At 39.5% G+C, this 20,290-nt stretch overlaps 2 protein-coding genes across 5 annotated transcripts in view; both read left to right on the forward strand.

Annotated features, from left to right (window-relative positions):
* ccdc40 (coiled-coil domain containing 40) overlaps positions 1-12,980 on the forward strand; it is a 54,727-nt gene extending 41,747 nt beyond the window's left edge. Inside the window, exons 17-19 of the mRNA XM_051712038.1 lie at positions 2,872-3,030; positions 4,595-4,732; positions 12,305-12,980. Coding sequence (XP_051567998.1) covers positions 2,872-3,030; positions 4,595-4,732; positions 12,305-12,421 — 414 coding nt within the window. The 3' untranslated portion in view covers positions 12,422-12,980. The remainder of the gene's footprint in view (positions 1-2,871; positions 3,031-4,594; positions 4,733-12,304) is intronic.
* A 2,571-nt stretch (positions 12,981-15,551) lies between these two features.
* The window catches only part of card14 (caspase recruitment domain family, member 14), a 69,279-nt gene continuing 64,540 nt past the window's right edge, over positions 15,552-20,290 (forward strand). For all 4 annotated transcript variants that reach the window (XR_007898616.1, XM_051712034.1, XM_051712035.1 and 1 more), the window contains exons 1-2: positions 15,552-15,762; positions 16,198-16,335. Coding sequence is in view for 3 of the 4 variants with exons in the window: in XM_051712034.1 (XP_051567994.1) it covers positions 15,552-15,762; positions 16,198-16,335 (349 nt within the window). In the remaining variant the exon portion in view is untranslated. The remainder of the gene's footprint in view (positions 15,763-16,197; positions 16,336-20,290) is intronic.

The raw sequence follows: 20,290 nt of genomic DNA on the forward strand, positions 1-20,290 counted from the left end.
ATCTTTCACTTGCGATTAATTTTGTTCAACATGATGGATTAAACAGTGTAACAAAATAATAATAACAATATTTTATTTCCTTTTAGAGTGAGAACATAAAATTGTCTCTGCGAAAAATAAACTCGTGCAGGTAAAATAATTTACAATTTTCTTCAGTGGTTAATACCCGCTTCCTAGACAGATCAGCGGCACAAAAGATCAAATAAAAGCCAAGGAAATGTCACAGCCAAGCATAAGAAGTACTAATTTCACAAGCCATGAGAAGAATTTGATATCTCAATTAATGGAACATTATGGGACCTTAATCGAAGACAAGAGGACAGATAATGTTACCGTAAGAAAAAAAGAAGAGGCATGGGTCCAACTAAGCACCAGCTTTAACGTGTCTGCGGGTATCAAGAACAAGCGAGACATGATGAACTTGAAAGCCTGTTAAAAAAACGTAAAAGCGAAAAAAGATGCTGTCCAGGAGAGGAGAGAAACTTTTCTCACGGGAGGAGGTCCACCAGCAAGCGAAATGTATCCGTTGTCTCAAAAATCATTCAGATCATCCCGTAACAAATATCTCCCTTATCTAACCCATTTGACGATGATGCCATCCATTGTGGACCAGCCAGACCCACCAACACCAATCTACAAAAGTATGTTCCTACATTTCAATTAGGAAACGGCAAATAATTTAGTCATTGTTGGCTTGATGAAGCCAAGATAATTTCATAAAACATGTTTGTTTGTCTTTTAGATATGAATAATGGAGATGTAGCATCTGTTTCTTGCACGCATGCCACAAATGTACGTGCCATCGAGCCGATACCGTGTGCTCACACCACCACTACTAAACGTGTCAGCGAAGGAGATGCTCAGCATCCAGGGCCCTCGAATAGCAAAATGCCAAAAACCGACTTATATCATTTTGAATTACTACAATTGGAGAAAGAGAAAAATATAATTCAGATCGACAATGCAGTTACAGAGAGAGGTGCTCTACAACAGGAAATACTGCAACTTCAAAAAGACAAACTTGGCAGAGAACTAGAACCCAGTTCAAATTGTTTTTAATGAAATCTAGAGAAATGGATGAAAACTCATTTAAAATTACAAGTAACAGTGGTCAAACAATATTTTGTTTTAATGTTTAATTTTTTAACAGTACTGTATGTAAATTATATCTGACTGTAATGTTACATTAATGTATTAATATTACATAAATTGTAATGATCTAGAAGGCAACCATTTTAAATTGGTCATCTTATTTGTGCAAAGAAAGGATATTCAAGCAATTCTTTTGAATTAAAAATGTTTTCAATCAATGTTAATAATTAATTGTATTGGAAGTATATTGCAGTGCATTGATATGTACATAGATTATCTCTCTCTCTCTCTTTTGTGTTTATATATTTGGCATCTTTTAATGACACATAACACAAATTATGCAGTAAAATGGTTCTCAATTAGAGTTCTCCGGACAGCATTTGCAGTGGTAGCACTGCACTCTTACTGTGCATCCTCACGGTCCTCATTTGGGTAATCCTCTTCAGACTCCTCTAGTAGCTCATCTCCAAGTCTTTTCCCAAAGTTGTATAATACTGCCCCTGCAACATGACCATCAGTGTTGTCTCAAGCTTTGTTCGAAGCCCATTCTGCATGCAAGGAAACCTTTTTTTCCAAACATTCTCCCACAAGACCTCTTGCTGCAATGTTGCAGGAGTTGTTGCATTTCTCAGCTGGTGTTATAGGGTTCAAGAGGGGGGACATCAGGTAGGCATGACAGGGGTAGCCATTATCGCCAACGAGATGACCCTGGAAGATCCTGTTGTCATGTGTTGATCCTGGCCATCGAGCCACAATGTTGGTGGTTTGGGCCTCATCACACACGACTTGAACGCTGATGGAACAGTAGCCCTTCCTGTTGTGAAACAACTCTCCATTTTCTCAACCAGTGTTCTGAATCCGAATGTGGGTGCAGTCAATCGCTCCTATAACTCCAGGAAAACCAGCTCTTGAATAAAATCCAGCCGCTGTTCCATCTGTCGGTGCAAATCTTATATACTGATCTTTCAGAGTTGCAATTGCCCCTGATACCCTTCCAACAATTCTGCTCACAGTTGATTTATGAACTTCAGAAAGGTCCCCATTTATCATCTGGAAACAACCAGTGGCATAAAAGCGCAAGGCTATCAGAAGCTGGAGCAGTGGTGGTATAGCTGCATTTCGGTCACTACTATGTTTAATTAGGGGTCCAGTTTTTTCATTTAATATAATTACAGATTCCTTGTTGAATCTACACCTCTTTGAAAATTCCTCATTGTCATAAAACTCAACAGGGTTCAGTCTGTCCTGTATTTTTCTTCGAGGTACACTTTCATTGTCCCCAATCAACCAAAAAAGTGTTGCCATTTTCTATAATCCTCCTCAGATGCAAGTTTAAAATTAATCCTTAACTGAAATTTAAATCTGAGTTTAAAGTATTGGAGCAACAGGATTAAAATTAATCTAGATTTACTGTGAAATTTAAATCAGGATTAAAATGATGGTTTAAATTTAACCATTATTTTTAAACAAGGTTTAAAGTTTGGTGCAGCAGAATTATTAGATAAACCTTGATTTAATCTCAGTTTAAGGTTAATCCTTGTTGGTGCAACCCACCCAGCTGACTAAAACTAATGAATATGAGATGACGAAATACAGACTAACTTTAAAGGACATTATTGTCAAAAGACTAAAACAAAAAACTGAAAATATTAACACTGGTCCATACTGAGAAGCTTTCTGTCACTGTGGAGATGTTTGTGGTAAGTATAATTAACACACTTTCAGTTGCAAAGCTTTTTGCTGTGTGTGAATACTTTAATTTAGTGTGTATGTGTTCAGCAAGCAGAAGAGTGTGATGGCATCATAGCTCAGCTGGAGGAAAGGCAGCGTACTTTGAGCTCCAGTCTCAGAGACAAACAGATGCATCTCAGTGACCTGCAGAGTTCAAGAGATGTTCTCACCCAGGACCTCAGCGCACTACAGGAGACAAAAGAGAGAGTCAGTTCACACACACACTCTAACCAGGGCTGGGAGGGTTACTTTTTAAATGTAATCTGTTACAAATACTGATAATAATTAAAAATGTAATCAATAACTTAATCCAGTTACCTAAAAAATAATGTAATCAGATTACTTTATGTTTTGATTGCCTCAAGATTGCATATGTGAATAAAGTCAAGAGAAAAGCAATATGTTCTTAAAGACTTCTAATCATGCCTTCTGAATGCAAACAAACCATGTTTGAGTAATGTAGCTATTATTATATATAAGATGTGAAATTTGCCGCCTCATAAGGAAAACAGAATATGTTAAATTTACTCATCATTTTTAACCAGATCAGGTGAGTCCTCTATCTGTTACAGAAAATGGTTTATTTTCTCATCAAATAAATACAATTAGAACAGATGCACTTAATTATGTCTTGGTTAACATTAAACCAAATTTGACAGGATATACCTCAGATTAAAAAATACTACCAAGTTAAATTCTGCCTTGTATTGCATTTAGCATGTAGACTAATTGGCACTGACCATTCATTAACATCTGACAGCAAGAGGTAGATCACCGGCTATCTTATTTATCATCATTATTATTATTATTATTAATGCCTCCAGTGTCTGTGCTCAGCTTGCTCACGATCCAGAGTTAAACATCACCAGCTAACATTTATGGGTGATTCTGTTTATGTTTGAGGACTTTAATGACAAAAAAAATATATATATATAATAATAAAAATAAAGAAATAAAATCTTGTTTTAAAGAAAAGATCAAAATAGATTTAAACCTTTTAGTGTCTAGATTTTCTTATTCCTACTTTCTATGAGTTTTAAAATGTTACATTTGCCAGTATTTCTCCCTCGCCCATACTTTTGAACTGTTCTTAACAATACATTTATAAGTATCAAAATCAGATAAATTATCCATTGCACTTTTCCCTTAAGAACTTAACATTTTCAATTAATTTGGTATTCATGTGTTCAGTCTGTACTTTTTTTTTAACAAAGAAACAAAAAAAGAAATGCTCCCAGTTACTGTTGTCATTACAACATTTCAGAGAACATTTCTAGAGTTTCAGCTGATGTTAAGATGGAAATGAGAAGTCACAAGTTTCGACAGTAGGCATCCCGTGTACCGGAATACTGTCTGTTCGCCGGGGGGCGTGGACGTTTCTCCGCTTCTATTCCTGCTCCTGCGAAAACGATCGACAGACGGTCGGACTGCGAATATATATATATATATATATATATATATATATATATATATATATATATATCTGTAACAGATTACAGTTACACAGTTTTTGTATCCTGATTACGTAACACCGTTACGAGTATTCCGTAACCCCCCAAGCCTGACTCTAACAGCGTACACCCCACAGTTACTTGCTTCAATAGAGGACAAAATGTCTCAAACACACAAACTTGTTCCACACCCTAAATTTAATCCACACCTCTACATTTTGAAATAAGAATTACATTCCACTCATCTGAGTTTAGTGTGTGTTTTAAAACTTGCACCGATTTTGTTTGATCACCAATGGTTCTCTGCTCTTCTCCTGCAGAATTTGTCTTGTCTGGTCACCCTGCAGGGTCGGGCCAAACACCTGCAGGCTGTTAAGGAGGGACGATACAGTCCTGTGGCAAGTGGAGACACAGCACTGCAGGTGGCTAAACAGAAACAAGAGGAGCGACTGAAAATGGTCAGCGTAACACCCATTAAATATCATCTGATAAAATTGAATAAGCAGAGAACAAAACACATGCAAAAAATAAATTTTACTTACTATATAATTTCAACAACTACAGTGATTACTAGGTAGCCTACTAACCCTAAACCTAACATCTACTCTGACCTTAACCCATATTAAGTACATGTAGTTACCTAATATTACTCAGTACTTTCTTGAGTAAGTATCCTACACAAGTATACTGAAAGTACACATACTGTAAAATAAAGTGCAACCGTTATGTTTATATGGCCTTTTGCTTGTACACAAAGCTTGCTGCATACACAAAATTCACTTCACAAGCACTTCAGTTAATGATGATGAGGGTTGAGGGGCATCTACATGGCTGCAATGGCTTCTGAACTGTGGAAATAGAACTGAACGTTATGGCAACATTTATTGCAGGAGTGCTCATTATATCAATCGTAATCGACTGGTCGATCGCAAGACAACCACTGGTTGATCTCGTCAACAGGTCAAATGGTAAAAGGAATAGAGAGAAACTACTCAAATAACGAAATTCTTGAAGATCACTTTTTATTTCTTAATTCCAGCTCGCACGCATTTGGATTTACAAAACATAGGATGGCAGGAGAAGAGTCATTCATATTGATGAGGAAAGCTCTTCCTGATTGGTTACGGTTACTCTACCGACTAATCAAGTAGAGCTTTCATGATAAATATTACCGAATCATCCAATCAGGTATCACTTTCCTTATGAATGTAAATAACTCTCCTCCTGCCATACTACGTTTCGTAAACTCGCACTGTCTGACAGACGGCTTCTTTCTGTGTTGTGAGAGCGCTCATGTAATGCTGATACGCGGCTGTGGTCAAACACATTTAAAAATGCCTGTCTTTTCGAGGTATTGACAGAAACACAGTCAGTTATGTCGAAGTAAGCATAAACACCGGGAGCAATGTCTCTCACAGGATTTTGTGAGACTGTGGTAGGTGGACCTTGGACCCTCTAGGGTGGTCTCTGGGCATGCATAAATCTGATGCACATAGAGAGCAAAATTAAAGGCTAGATTTGTGAAGACCTTTGTGCTCTTGTAAACAATTTTTTGCTTTAGTAGTAATTTAATCATAAACACTTTGGTTGTATAGATATGAATGGTGATGACACGGCAAAAAAGTCACACCCACAAAGCATGGTAAACGAGACAGAGTTTAACGCAGTTCACAAATAGTCAAAACACAAAATCGAGCCATCAAAGAAATGAAGCAAAAGTGGTTACCTGTGTTGAAGTTATTTATTTTTTAGAAAATAAAAAATATACTGGATGAGGAGGGCACCTCGTCATTTCCCTGTTCAACTTTGTAGTAGTAAAATGTAAGCTTTTAGCCAAAAATAGACCTATTTTGACCGCAAAACTTTTTGGGGGCAGAACCAAATGTCTCGGTTACGTACGTAACCTCGGTTCCGTGAGATGAAGGGAATGAGACATTGCATAGTAATGCATAAAGGGAGTGCCTTCTTACACAACCTAGTTGAAAACTCTCTACAATAATGGCAATATTCTAATATTGGCTATGGTGTTTGAGCCCCACCTGTTTGCTGCGAAACTGTCCGCTATAAAAAAAGGTGCACAAACACGATTTCCTCAGAATTTCTGACTGAGAACAAGGAGTGCATTGCTCGTGCTTCAAGAACTCTGAGTCTTGTAGTGCGGATATCATTCGCAATGTCACGTTACCTTCATCTCAGGGAACCGATGTTACGTATGTAACTGAGACGTTCCCTTACGACTCAGTTCACTCGATATTGTGTAGTAATGTATATGGGGAACAGAGTCCCATCACTCCGTACCACACGACATAACTTCCCAGAGAGGAAACATGGCGCCGCAGTCTTGTGGGACGGCGACCAACATGAGTATGCCGCAGTGAGTGATCCTCATGTTGGTCAGGAGGGGAGCACTCATAACAAATATATGAACTGTAGTCATATAGTATGAATTAACTCCTTATGAACCCAGTCGGGAAGGGAGATATTTATAATGAAAATGCTTGTGACTTTATGGTAAATTATAATGGCCTGAATGCAGGCTGTTGTGTAAATAATGGGGAGCCTGTACTTAAAGGGAAGGGCATAAGTATATATACACTATATTGCCAAAAGTATTCGCTCACCCATCCAAATAATTGAATTCAGGTGTTCCAATCATTTCCATGGCCACAGGTGTATAAAATGAAGCACCTAGGCATGCAGACTGCTTCTACAAACATTTGTGAAAGAATGGGCCACTCTCAGGAGCTCAGTGAATTCCAGTGTGGTACTGTGATAGGATGCCACCTGTGCAACAAGTCCAGTCATGAAATTTCCTCGCTACTAAATATTCCACAGTCAACTGTCAGTGGTATTATAACAAAGTGGAAGCGATTGGGAATGACAGCAACTCAGCCACGAATGGTAGGCCACGTAAAATGACAGAGCGGGGTCAGCGGATGCTGAGGCGCATAGTGCGCAGAGGTCGCCAACTTTCTGCAGAGTTAATCGCTACAGACCTCCAAAGTTCATGTGGCCTTCAGATTAGCTCAAGAACAGTGCGTAGAGAGCTTCATGGAATTGGTTTCCATGGCCGAGCAGCTGCATCCAAGCCATACATCACCAAGTGCAATGCAAAGCGTCGGATGCAGCGGTGTAAAGCACGCCGCCACTGGACTCTAGAGCAGTGGAGACACGTTCTCTGGAGTGACGAATCACGCTTCTCCATCTGGCAATCTGATGGACGAGTCTGGGTTTGGCGGTTGCCAGGAGAACGGTACTTGTCTGACTGCATTGTGCCAACTGTGAAGTTTGGTGGAGGGGGGATTATGGTGTGGGGTTGTTTTTCAGGAGCTGGGCTTGGCCCCTTAGTTCCAGTGAAAGGAACTCTGAATGCTTCAGCATACCAAGAGATTTTGGACAATTCCATGCTCCCAACTTTGTGGGAACAGTTTGGGGATGGCCCCTTCCTGTTCCAACATGACTGCGCACCAGTGCACAAAGCAAGGTCCATAAAGACATGGATGAGCGAGTTTGGTGTGGAAGAACTTGACTGGCCTGCACAGAGTCCTGACCTCAACCCGATAGAGCACCTTTGGGATGAATTAGAGTGAAGACTGCGAGCCAGGCCTTCTCGTCTAACATCAGTGTCTGACCTCACAAATGCGCTTCTGGAAGAATGGTCAAAAATTCCCATAAACACACTCCTAAACCTTGTGGAAAGCCTTCCCAGAAGAGTTGAAGCTGTTATAGCTGCAAAGGGTGGGCCGACATCATATTAAATGCTATGGATTAAGAATGGGATGTCACTTAAGTTCATATGCGTCTAAAGGCAGATGAGCAAATACTTTTGGCAATATAGTGTATTTGGCCAATGAATAGCAAGTGCTCTAAACAGAGGACTTGTGAAGAAAGAGACTTTACGTCTAGGATGTAAAACCTTGCGAATGTATTTTGAGAGGACCATCCTGCTGCAAAACATATGTCTAGTAAGGACACACCATTCGTCCATGCCCATGAGGAGGCCATGCCTCTAGTTGAGTATGCTTTATCACCAATTGGGCAAGTCTTACACTGCGACTCATAAGCCAGGGCAATTGCATTGACAATCCAGTGACAGTCCTTTTGTGCGTATAGCATATAAAGAAGTGCCCGACCGATATATTGGTCGGCCGATATTATCTATCTCTAATATAAAGAGCTGATCAGACAGTCTGAACTGGCAGGTATGCTCAATGTATGCATGTAGTGCCCACACAGGGCATAACAAATGCATTGATTGTTCCTTATCCTAATTATATGGAAGGAAGAAGGCCTGAAGTTGAACCACCTGGGCTTTGAAGGGCGTGGTTAGGACCTTGGGTACATAGCCTTTCCTGGGTTTGACAGTGGCTCTTGAAAGACCTGGGCCAAAATCCAGACATGAATTGTCGACAGATAGTGCATGCAGGTCACCTACCTGTTTTACTATAGCCAGAGCTAGCAGTAGTGCGGTCTTAACGGAGAGCTTGCGCAAATCAACAGAGTCCAAAGGCTCGAAGAGGGGCCCTGCGACAGCTTTTAGGACTAAAGTTAAGTCCCAAGTCGGGACTGTAGCTGGCCGAGGTGGGTTTAATCGCCTTGCTTCCTTCAGGAACTTTATGATTTTATCATGCTTGCCTATTAGAGGCGCTAGCTTCATGTGTGTGATACGCAGATATTGTTGCCACATACACTTTGAGTGTTGATGAGGTAAGTCCTGCGTCTAATCGCTCTTGAAGAAATATTAGAATTTCATGTATGGGGCAGTTTACTGGGTCCTTGCCATGTAAGTGACACCAATCAGTGAACACCTTCCATTTTAGCATGTAGAGGCTTTTTCGTGGACGGTGCTCTGGCCTATAAAATGGTGTTCATGACTGAATGCATCAGTTCTGGTGCATGTAGTGTGCTGCGTTCAGGGGCCCCACATGCAGGTTCCACAGCTGGGGCTGGGGATGCCACATTGTGCCTTGCGCCTGAGAGAGGATATTCCTCGTCAGTAGTGTTTCCAATGGCGAGCTGTACAGCATAGCCATCAATTCGGCGCAACTAATAGAACCGTTTCCTTGTCCTCTCAGACTTTTCATTTGACAGAATGAATCAGGCATACAAGGGGAAATGCATATTTGCATTCCGCTAGCCATTTGCGACCGTTCCCAGTGGGGCTTGGGACTTCTGAGTACCAGAGGGGACAGTGGGCATTCTCCACTGAGGCAAATAGATCGATTTCCGCTTTGCCGAATATTTCCCAAATCCTCAATACAGTTTGAGGATGAAGTCTCCATTCGCCCAGCATCACCCCATGGCGTGACAGTAGGCCTGCGCCATAATTCAGGCGGCCTGGGACATATGTCGCTCTCAGGGAGAGGAGATGATGCTCACTCCATAGGAGGAGGCGACGCGTCAGTCTCAACAGTGGTGGTGAATGAATTCCGCCTTGGCGGTTTATATATGCCACAACTGTCATGTTGTCTGAGCAAACCAGGATATGACAGCTCGCTATTTCTGACTGAAAAGCCTTTAAGACTAGAAATACAGCCGATAGCTCTAGGCAGCTGATGTGCCATGCCCTCCTCACACCTATCCAGGTGCCGAAAGTCGGGCGTCCATTGCACACCACCCCCCCAACCTGTGTTGGAAGCATCCATGGTCACCATTTTCCGCCTGACAACTTGGGACTTCGAGTACCAGAGGGGACAGTGGGTATTCTCCACTGAGGCAAATAGATCGATTTCTGCTTTGCCGAATATTTCCCAAATCCTCAATACAGTTTGAGGAGGAAGTCTCCTGAATTCTGCCTTGGCGGTTTATATATGCCAAGGTATCTGAGCAAACCAGGACATGACAGTTTGCTATTTCTGACTGAAAAGCCTTTAAGGCTAGAAATACAGCCGATAGCTCTAGGCGCCGCGTGACAACTTGCTCCAGCGCGACACTTCACTGGTAATATGCAGGAGCTGTCCATGGTGCTAAAGCAGCTATACAGTGGCGGGATATAGTGATGCAATCTCAAAAACATCCTGTGATGTCATACAATTTGGATATGAAAGGATGCATCCTTCAGATCTGTTGACGCAAACCAATCGTGTGGGCGTACATGCGATAAGATCCCTTTCTGAGTTATCATCTTGAATGGGCACTTTGTGAGTGCGCGATTTTAAATGTCTCAGATCCAGGATTGGCTGAACTCCACTGTCTTTCTTTGGAACAAGAAAATAATGGCTGTAAACCCCTTTTTGTGCTTGATAATTTGGCACAATCCGTACTGCGTTTTTCACGATGAGATTTCGGCTCGTAACACTGGCGCGTCCTCGGGTGAAACCGTGGAAGACAGAACGCGTTGCAACGGGGTGGCCAGCATCCAAATTGGATCGTATAACCATGTTCGATCGTTTTTTGCACCTATTCTGAAATACCCGTTAGGGCTCGCCATGCATCCGCATAATGGGACAGAGGGTAATTTGGTTTGCTCACTGTATGATATGATGTGACGCTCACTATAGGGAAGCGGTTGCGCATAATGTGTGTGCTTTGAAGAGGAAAAGGGCTCTTTTTTGAGAATGTGTGAGCATCTTGTGCATTTGCAAACAAATGCTGTATTCTTTTGCACTTTTATTGCATTTATTTGAGTGCAAGACACAGAAACAACATTTTGAACAATATTGTGAACAACAATATTACTTTCCTGGCAAACAGTAGTGGGGAGATTGGGAACAGTGTTTTGTGTCTCCAATCGAGCCTTTTTTAGAGCAGACTCGGAGGGAACCGCAGGCTCTGCTTTCCACTTCAAAGGGTTGTGCCCGTCAGGAGCGCTTTGCTGTGCATTCTAATATGCAGGTGCCGGTGAGGCAGGAGGTATGGGGCTTTTAGTCAGGTGCTGGCTTGAAACAGAGTGAGGGTGAACAGGCTGTGATAAACTCTGTTTGGGCATAAAGTATCTCATAGCCTGTGACTGCTGCTGAGTCGCGACATAACGCTCAGCAAACTTATTCACAGAACTGCCAAAAAGGCCGGCTGTAGACACTGTAGCATCCAACAGAGTGGCTTTTTCGTTATCACTCATTTCTGTGAGGGTCAGCCATATATGTAGATCCAGAACTGCCAGGTTACCCATGGACTAGCCGATGGCCTCCCCTTATGCGTTACTATGCAATGTTGAGTGTACTGAGTCGTAAGGGAACTGTAGAACTTGATAGGTGATCTCAGGACATCGTTTATTGGCTTGAAAAGTCCATACTTCATGCGTGGGGGCCTTTAATACAGATTTATTATCTTTTAGCTTAAAACAGTAGCGTTACTTCAACTTGATTAGTTAACATTACAAATAGCAAAATACAACGTTAGAGATCTAAAAATATTTTCGGTTCATTATGAAACTGTTGCGGGACAACACAGTCTAGGTAATTAATGGGAAACACTGGGGACAAAAAAGAGGGTATGAATCAAAATATCGGATCTGTGCATTAGGACTTGCAGTGTAAATGCAGCCTGATAGCCCTGCAACTGTCTGTGTCATTAATATTAACAACAATAACAAGAAAACAAGAAAACCATTCATTGCTCTTGGCTGGATAACTTTAGCTTTAAAATAAATTATTACTGTATTATAATCATAAAGTAAAGACTTGTAATTCATGAGAATGTAAGAATGTTTACTTGAATACTTGACACTGCTGTTAGAAATTTTAAGCACTTAATTTTTTTTCTTTGTTCTTATTTTATTACTGACTGGTTCCTTGCTTGAATAATTACTTGAACTTGAAACAATGTTTACCCAATTAACAAATTAGTAAGTATTAGTTTTTGTATCAAGAATCATCCAATTTCAATGGTAGGCTATTGGTTCTGATTGCAGAAATGGTATCATGATAAGACTGCCTACAATGTATATTTAAATTGTGCATGGGAGATCTTACTGTAATAGCATTATGAAAAAGTAGATCTCATGCCATAAAAGTGTGAGCACCCCTGATATATAGTTTCGACTTATGATGCTAATACCATCAATTTTCATCTATGTGCTCTGATCTCAGGTCAGCTCTATTCTTCATCATTTGACTCAAGAGCACCCTGAGCACCACAGCGCCCTCCACAGGATTAACCTCACAATGGCAGGACATGTAGACCATGGACTTCAGAACAGCCAGTGACCACAGAAATATTTATACATAAAATACAAGACATATGTGTATGTACATATATGTTTGAAAGTAGTAGGACTCTTAATCAGTATAAGGTATGATTGATTACATGAAAAATTAAGAGAGGGTGGGAGAGAGTCTCGAAGGCCCTGTGTGCATTTGTGAAGAGGTGAGTCGACATTCAAGCAATCTGCTGAGCAGGTAACAGCCAGGAACTTTTTATACACAATCTGTTAAGCTACAGCATGAAAGACCATTTAGATTGCAATGTTCCTGTATCAGTATAAACACAGTTGCAGCCATATTTGCTTTAAACAGCTTTGTGATGGAGTATCCTAAATAAAATCTCTTTTAAACAATTTCATCACCAAGGTTTTCTGTATCCTACATTTTTACAAGGAAGTTGGAAGATTTTTTCCAGTGATGTTGGAGTGTAGAGTAGACTAATTTAACACATAAATGTTGCACAGAATTTATTTACCGTTCTAGAAGTGTCTGGTTTCAGGCTTGCACCCTGCCCTTTAGTCAGACCTGGGCAGTGACTGCCTAACTCATTCATACAGGCTTTGCTTCCCCTTTGATATACTGTATGTGTATTGATTTAGAGTTGGCAGATTATACACTTATTACATTACTGAGTTGCAGTCCTGCATAATATGTATCATGAACAAATATAAAATTATGATTAAATGCTTGTTAAGTAAAAACATCTGAAAATATTCTCATCATCCATATTCATCCATTTCCTGTCATTCATGTTTGTTTTGAGATCATTATAATCTCAGTGCTGTCAGTACAGCATTCTTTCTATTTCGATATGTACAGAAAAGAATTATAACAATGCACCAGCAAGAACCATTGTGATGTCTCATAATCAAATAACTAAACGGTAAGCTTTTTCAATAATTAACAATAATTAATAAAATTAATTTGAATTTATCCCCCAAAAAATCCCTTTTTAAAAAAATTATATCTATCTATCTGTATGTCTGTCTGTCTGTCTATCTATCTATCTGATTTAGTACTATTACAATAATTAGCATTCCATAAACATTGGGAAATGAATAATAATAAGTGAAATTTATCATTAGGCTAAAATAATAGCAACAATAGGACTACAAGTGCCCAAGCATTTATGTTCAAATTATTATGTTTCATTTCAATACATTTCACAGTGCATAACAGTTCAAATCAATTCACAGATAAATTAAAATTCACTTTTATAGCATATTCTTAAATAAGTACATTGTGTATCATATCAAACATACTTCCCTATCAGAAAATTGTAATTTATACCTGCTTATCTGAAAAGCCTGCCTGGTTGCTATCAGCACCCTGCTCCTCACTGACTGTGATATACCCACATAAGCCAAAAAACAAAACAAACAAACAACAAATTATTTCTATGGACACCTTTAACACCTCCATTGAACTCACAATGTTTTACTCATAGACTTTATCAAAGCATGCTCAGATTCATAGACAAATATCAACACAAGCTTATTTAACATGCTTTATTATTACATACAAATATTCAAAACTTTAATGTAATCAAACAATGATGCAAATAATATGAACTTAGTCTTTTAAACTTGAGCAATCATTAACAAACCTCTAAAGCGTTAATGTTGTGTAAATGCTCCATTTACCAATGCCTAATCACCAACTACTCAATTTACGCGACAACTCGTTTTGCATACTTCCAGTCTACTGGAATCTACGCCCCTGGACGAGTCAAAATGATTTTTTTTTTTTGTAATCAACATTATGCCACAAATGCAGTTGATTGAGCATAACTGTACTGAATTCCCTTTTAAGTTCACACAGGTGACTTCCTAATCTTCAGAAGTCATATGACTGAATCACTATCTCTGGAAAAGGGCAGCTTGGACATTCTGCTACAAATAAAAAAAAAATTGTTCCACAGAAATTATAGAGTCATAGGGGTTTCGACACTGGGTAAGCTTTGCTTATTTATTTTCAGTGGTTTGCTAGCAGGTTTTTAGGAGGTACTTTTTCTGTAAACAGGTTTATTGCAGTCACATAATAGAAATGCTATCACAAACTCAAAAGAAATGTGAACTGTTCTTGAACTGTTTTACTTGCCATAAACAATCAAAACAACTTAATATTTCTTGTTATAATTACTAGAACAATATGCCAAATGTGGATCCTTGTGCATGCTTTAGAGCTACAAGTTTTTACTTCTTCATACCATCTTTATACAATAATTTTAATGTTTTGCATGGCACCATGCATATACAGACCTTGTCATCTTACCGAACCAATGTAGGTGTTTTACCTTGTTATTTTTAGTTCCTTTTTTTTTTTTTTTTTTTTTTTTGACAGACAACTTGACAGGACTTTCTCACATTCTAATGACAGTGATACATTAGATGCGAGTCACATACTGTTATTAAAGTGATAACAGACATAAGCACATATTGCCCATCACACCTCTGCAGAGTCAGATTATTATTAGCCAAGGATGTAAGTGGTGTGTTTGCATGTGACCTGCAATTTCCTATAATTACAAAATCCCTCTTTCATTTCCTTTTTTCCTGCTGGACTTTGAACCTGTGCACAGTCTGTTTTATTTGCTTTAGATAGGAAAAGCATGCTTTCATTAATGAAATCATGCCAGGAACACATGTATCACACAAGAAAATTGGGTGAATGTGTGTTGTGGGTTGCTATGTGAATAAAAACTATATTTCTTAAGAGATACAGTAAATGGTAATCCAAACCACACTACTACCTCATCTAATTCAGCCAATCCCCTTAGGAATCAACAAATTGTAGACATCTTCAAATTTAGTTTGAAATAATGTGTGCTTGTTTTTTTATTATTATTATTTTGGGGAAAATCCACACAACGTGCTCTGTGTTTGTGTGTATGTGTTGTTGGTAAAACCTCTCCTTGTCTTTCAGGTTTCCTCATTCAGGCACCTGTGGGGTGTGAAGGGGAGGAGATTTATTTTAACTCCTTGACAATCTCACTCCTCATTTCTCATTTCACTTCTGCTCTCGCTGTGTTTATGCCTGTGTGTTTGTTTTGAATAAATGTAGTTTTTTCAGCATTTGTTAAATTCTCTGTGTTTGTATTATATAGCAGTGGGTCTGATTTGGGAATTTCAGCATGACTGAGAGTGTCCTAAACAGTCTGGACCTGAAAGATCTGGAAGAAGTGGAATTATGGGATCTAATCAACGACAACCGTCATGCCATCTCTCTTGGTGTCCGTCCCTGTTTACTCATCCCTTACCTGCGGCAGGCACGTGTGCTTACAGACCTGGACGAGGATGAGATACTCAGCTGTCTCAGACTCACCAACCGCAGTATGAGGACCAGTAAGACACTCATGACTCTCATGACACTCATGGGAATTGGGGGGAGAGGCTGGAAATATACTAGAGTATGATAGGAAGAAGGATTATGAAGTAGAGCTAATTTACAATAGATAAGATTCAGACTCACACTAAGCAAGTGAAGTGAAATATATATATAGATTTTTTTACATTCAAAAGCTAAACTTGATCTTTGTTTTGGGATTAGATGAGCAGAGATGAAAATGAGCAGGTACAGAAGGTTGAGTGGTTTATCTTTCAGAAAAATTCAGATTAAGAGGTCAGCTGGATCAGAGCATGCTGATATGAGAAGAAAATAAAGGGAGAGAGGAACAGAGAGAGAGTTGATAGATTGTATAGAATCATATTGGCAAATATGCTAATCATGTACGTAATTTATGATGATGATTTGTCTGAAAAGCAAATCTCCTTCTGCAGGTTATATGCTGGACCTATTGCGTCTGCAGGGCCGCAATGGAGCCATGGCTTTACTCGAGAGTCTGATGATCCATTACCCCACTCTTTACACGAAGATAACCGGCCGCCAGCCCAGCATTGAGCCTTCAGGCTTCAGTGGTGAGCCAATTCTCATCTTACTTTTGAGCAGTGTCACAAGTTTTTAATTTTGCCACCTGGAAATCATTTTCATGGGCATTTTTATCTTTATGAGGGCTTTTTTAATTTTTTTACTTACAATAAAAAACAGACAATGTGCAGCCCATAAACGTCAAATACCTTATTTGAATTATTTAATCAAAATAAACTCTTAATCTGGAACACTTTTACTCTAACTAATCAAATCAAGACAAAATACACAATTCTCTGTAAATAATGCACAAGATATCTTTGTTAGATTATACAACTGTCTACTGTTTACCATCATAGATTTTGATGTTATTGCTGATGAGTATTTTTTATTTTATTATTATTTTTTTTATTGATTTATATATTAAACACAGAAAAACAAAACATATATACACAGAATCATATTTACCCCCCACTATTACCTCTCCCCCTCCCAATCCCCAACCCCACCCTGGCCCTCAACAACATCTCAGTGGTCATACATGGTTATAGACACACACACACACACACACACACACACACACACACACACAAAAATGTATAATATATATATATATATATATATATATATATATATATATATATATATATATATATATATATATATATATATGTGTGTGTACAGTTGTGCTCAAAAGTTTGGAGAATTGGTAATATATGTACCATTTTTAAAGAAAACATGAGTGAGCAGGCAAAACACATTTCTTTTATTTCTTATGGGATTCATATTCAACTGTAGGTTATAACAGAATGGCACAATCATAAAACAAAACATGGCAACAAAGAAAAAAATTAAATGACCCCTGTTCAAAAGTCTGCATACCCTTAGTTCTTAATACTATGTATTGCCCCCTTTAGCATCGATGACAGCGTGCAATCTTTTGTATAGTTGTCTATGAGGCCCCAAATTCTTGCAGGTGGTATAGCTGCCCATTCGTCTTGGCAAAATGCCTCCAGGTCATGCAAAGTCTTTGGTCGTCTTGCATGAACCGCACGTTTGAGATCTCCCTAGAGTGGCTCGATGATATTAAGGTCAGGAGACTGTGATGGCCACTCCAGAACCTTCATCTTTTTCTGCTGTAACCACTGGAGGGTCAACTTGGCCTTGTGCTTAGGGTCATTGTCGTGCTGGAAAGTCCAAGAGCTTCCCATGCGCAGCTTTCGTGCAGAAGAATGCAAATTGTCTGCCAGTATTTTCTGATAACATGCTGCATTCATCTTGCTATCAATTTTCACAAGATTCTTAGAGCCTTTAGAGCTCACACACCCCCAAAACATCAGTGAGCCACTACCATGCTTCACAGTGGGGATGGTATTCTTTTCACTATAGGCCTTGTTGACCCGTCTCCAAACATAGCGCTTATGGTTGTGACCATAAAGCTCTATTTTGGTCTCGTCACTCCAAATTACAGTGTGCCAGAAGCTGTGAGGCGTGTCAAGGTGTTGTCGGGCATATTGTAACTGGGCTTTTTTGTGGCAACTCGACCATGCAGCTCATTTTTGTTCAAGTATCATCGTATTGTGTGCTCCTTGAAAAAACCACACCGTCTTTTTCCAGAGCAGCCTGTATTTCTCCTGAGGTTACCTGTGGGTTTTTGTTTGTATCCCGAACAGTTCTTCTGGCAGTTGTGGCTGAAATCTTTCTTGGTCTACCTGACCTTGGCTTGGTATCAAGAGATCCCTGAATTTTCCACTTCTTAATAAGTGATTGAACCTTAATAAGTGATTGAACAGTACTGACTGGCATTTTCAAGGTTTTGGATATCTTTTTATATCCTTTTCCAACTTTATAAAGTTCCATTACCTTGTTACGCAGGTCTTTTGACGGATGTTTTCTGCTCCCCTTGGCTCAGTATCTAGCCTGCTCAGTGCATCCATGTGAGAGCTAACAAACTCATTGACTATTTATACTCAGACACTAATTGCAATTTAAAAAGCCACAGGTGTGGGAAATTAACCTTTAATTGCCATTTAAACCTGTGTGTGTCACCTTGTGTGTCTGTAACAAGACCAAACATTCAAAGGTATGTAAACTTTTAATCAGAGCCATTTGGGTGATTTCTGTTATCATTATGATTTAAAAAGGAGCCAAACATCTATGTGATAATAAATGGCTTCATATGATCACTATCCTTAAAAGAATAAAAGTTTTTTTGCATGATCAGTAATATTTTCACAATTTCTGCCAGGGTATGCAAACTTTTGAGCACAACTGTATATACATACATAGAGTATATATAATAATCACACATATTAACAACTACAACTCTCTCTCAACTGCCTCTCCCCGAGAGCCCTCCAAAAGCACCAGATATCTGCCCCATTTCCCCACAAACATGTCTAATTTCCCCAGTCTTCTAGATGACCCTTCTTCAAAAGCCGCCACCCTCCCCATCTCCGAGCACCACTCCTGAAATAGGGGTGCTCCAACTGACCTCCATCCCCTTAAAACCATCTGTCTGGCGATCATGACACTGGTTAGGACCCAACTCTTTGTGTTTATTCTCTACATCAATGACCGCCCCATCACCCAAAATACAGAGTCTGGGGCAAAATGAAACCCGAGTGCCCAATACATCACACACAAAACTCTGAACCTTCAACCAAAATTCTTGGATCTTAACACACCACCAAAAGACATGGGTTGTGTCTCCATCCTCTGATTGGCATCGCCAGCAGGTGGGTGTGTCTTTAAGACCAAGCCTATACAATCTAAAGGGAGTCCAGTAGAGTCAATGTAAAATCTTGAATTGCATAAGGCTCACCCTTGCATCTCTAGATGCTGACTTGACGTTTTTTAGAATCCTAGCCCACACTCCCTCCTCCAATACCAAGTTTAAATCTTTCTCCCATAATCTTTTGATAGAAGTTAAAGCTCCGTCCCCCATACTCTGAATTAGCAGGGAATAATACACTGATGCCTCATGACCTTTTCCAAAAGCAATAATCACCACTCCCAGAGTGTCTGCCGCTTTAGAGGGGTGAATGCTACTCCCAAAAATAGTACAAAGCAGGTGGTGCATCTGGGAATCCCAAAATGTTGAACCAGATTTTCAAAGGATCTCAACACTCCACTCTCATATAAGTCACTGAGTGTAGTAACCCCCCTCACAATCCACTCTGACCAGCAGAAAGGGGACTTATTAATACATAATTTAGGGTTCAGCCATATGCTTGTGGCAACATTTAAATAAATGTCTGAATTAAACACTCTGGACACCTTTGTCCATACCGAGTGCAAATGCGAGATAACGGGATGTAACTTAACTTCTCCGGTTAGTTTGATAGAAAGGCTTTGCAATGGCGAAATAAGGGCAAGAACTTCCTGTTCAATACAAAACCAGGGAGGGGCTCTCTCATGTGGAAGCGACCAATGACCCAAATGTCTGAGACCGAACGCATAATAATAAAACAAAATCTTGGGTAGGCCTAGCCCATCTTTGTCAATCGGCCTATGCAGCTTAATGAAATGTAATCTGGGACGTTTACCATTCCAAATGAAGGACTTTGCTATGCTGTCAAATTGCTTGAAATAAGAGAGGGGGACATATATAGGGAGAAACTATAGCAGGTAGTTGAATTTTGGAATACAATTCGTTTTAATTAACCTTCCCAATCATAGATATATTTAATGAAGCCCACCTGCCACATCGCTCGAAAACCTTAATATTAAAGGCTCAAAATTAACTAACTAAATCACACAAATTTGATGGGAATAAAATACTCAAATACTTAATGCCCTGTTTGGGCCACTGAAAGTCGCCCGGCTTAAAAGCCGTTACCGGGCAGTACGCTGTTAGAGCCAAAGCTTCGGATTTAGACCAATTGACTCTGTATCCCGAGTCAATAATAATAATTCTGTGGAGGCAAGGCATAGATCTAGTAGGGTCGGAGACAAATGATAAAATATCATCTGCGTAAAGCAAAAGTTTATGTGCCACACCTC

The sequence above is a fragment of the Myxocyprinus asiaticus genome, chromosome 12 (assembly GCF_019703515.2).
Source record: "Myxocyprinus asiaticus isolate MX2 ecotype Aquarium Trade chromosome 12, UBuf_Myxa_2, whole genome shotgun sequence".
Classification (NCBI taxonomy): Eukaryota; Metazoa; Chordata; class Actinopteri; order Cypriniformes; family Catostomidae; genus Myxocyprinus; species Myxocyprinus asiaticus.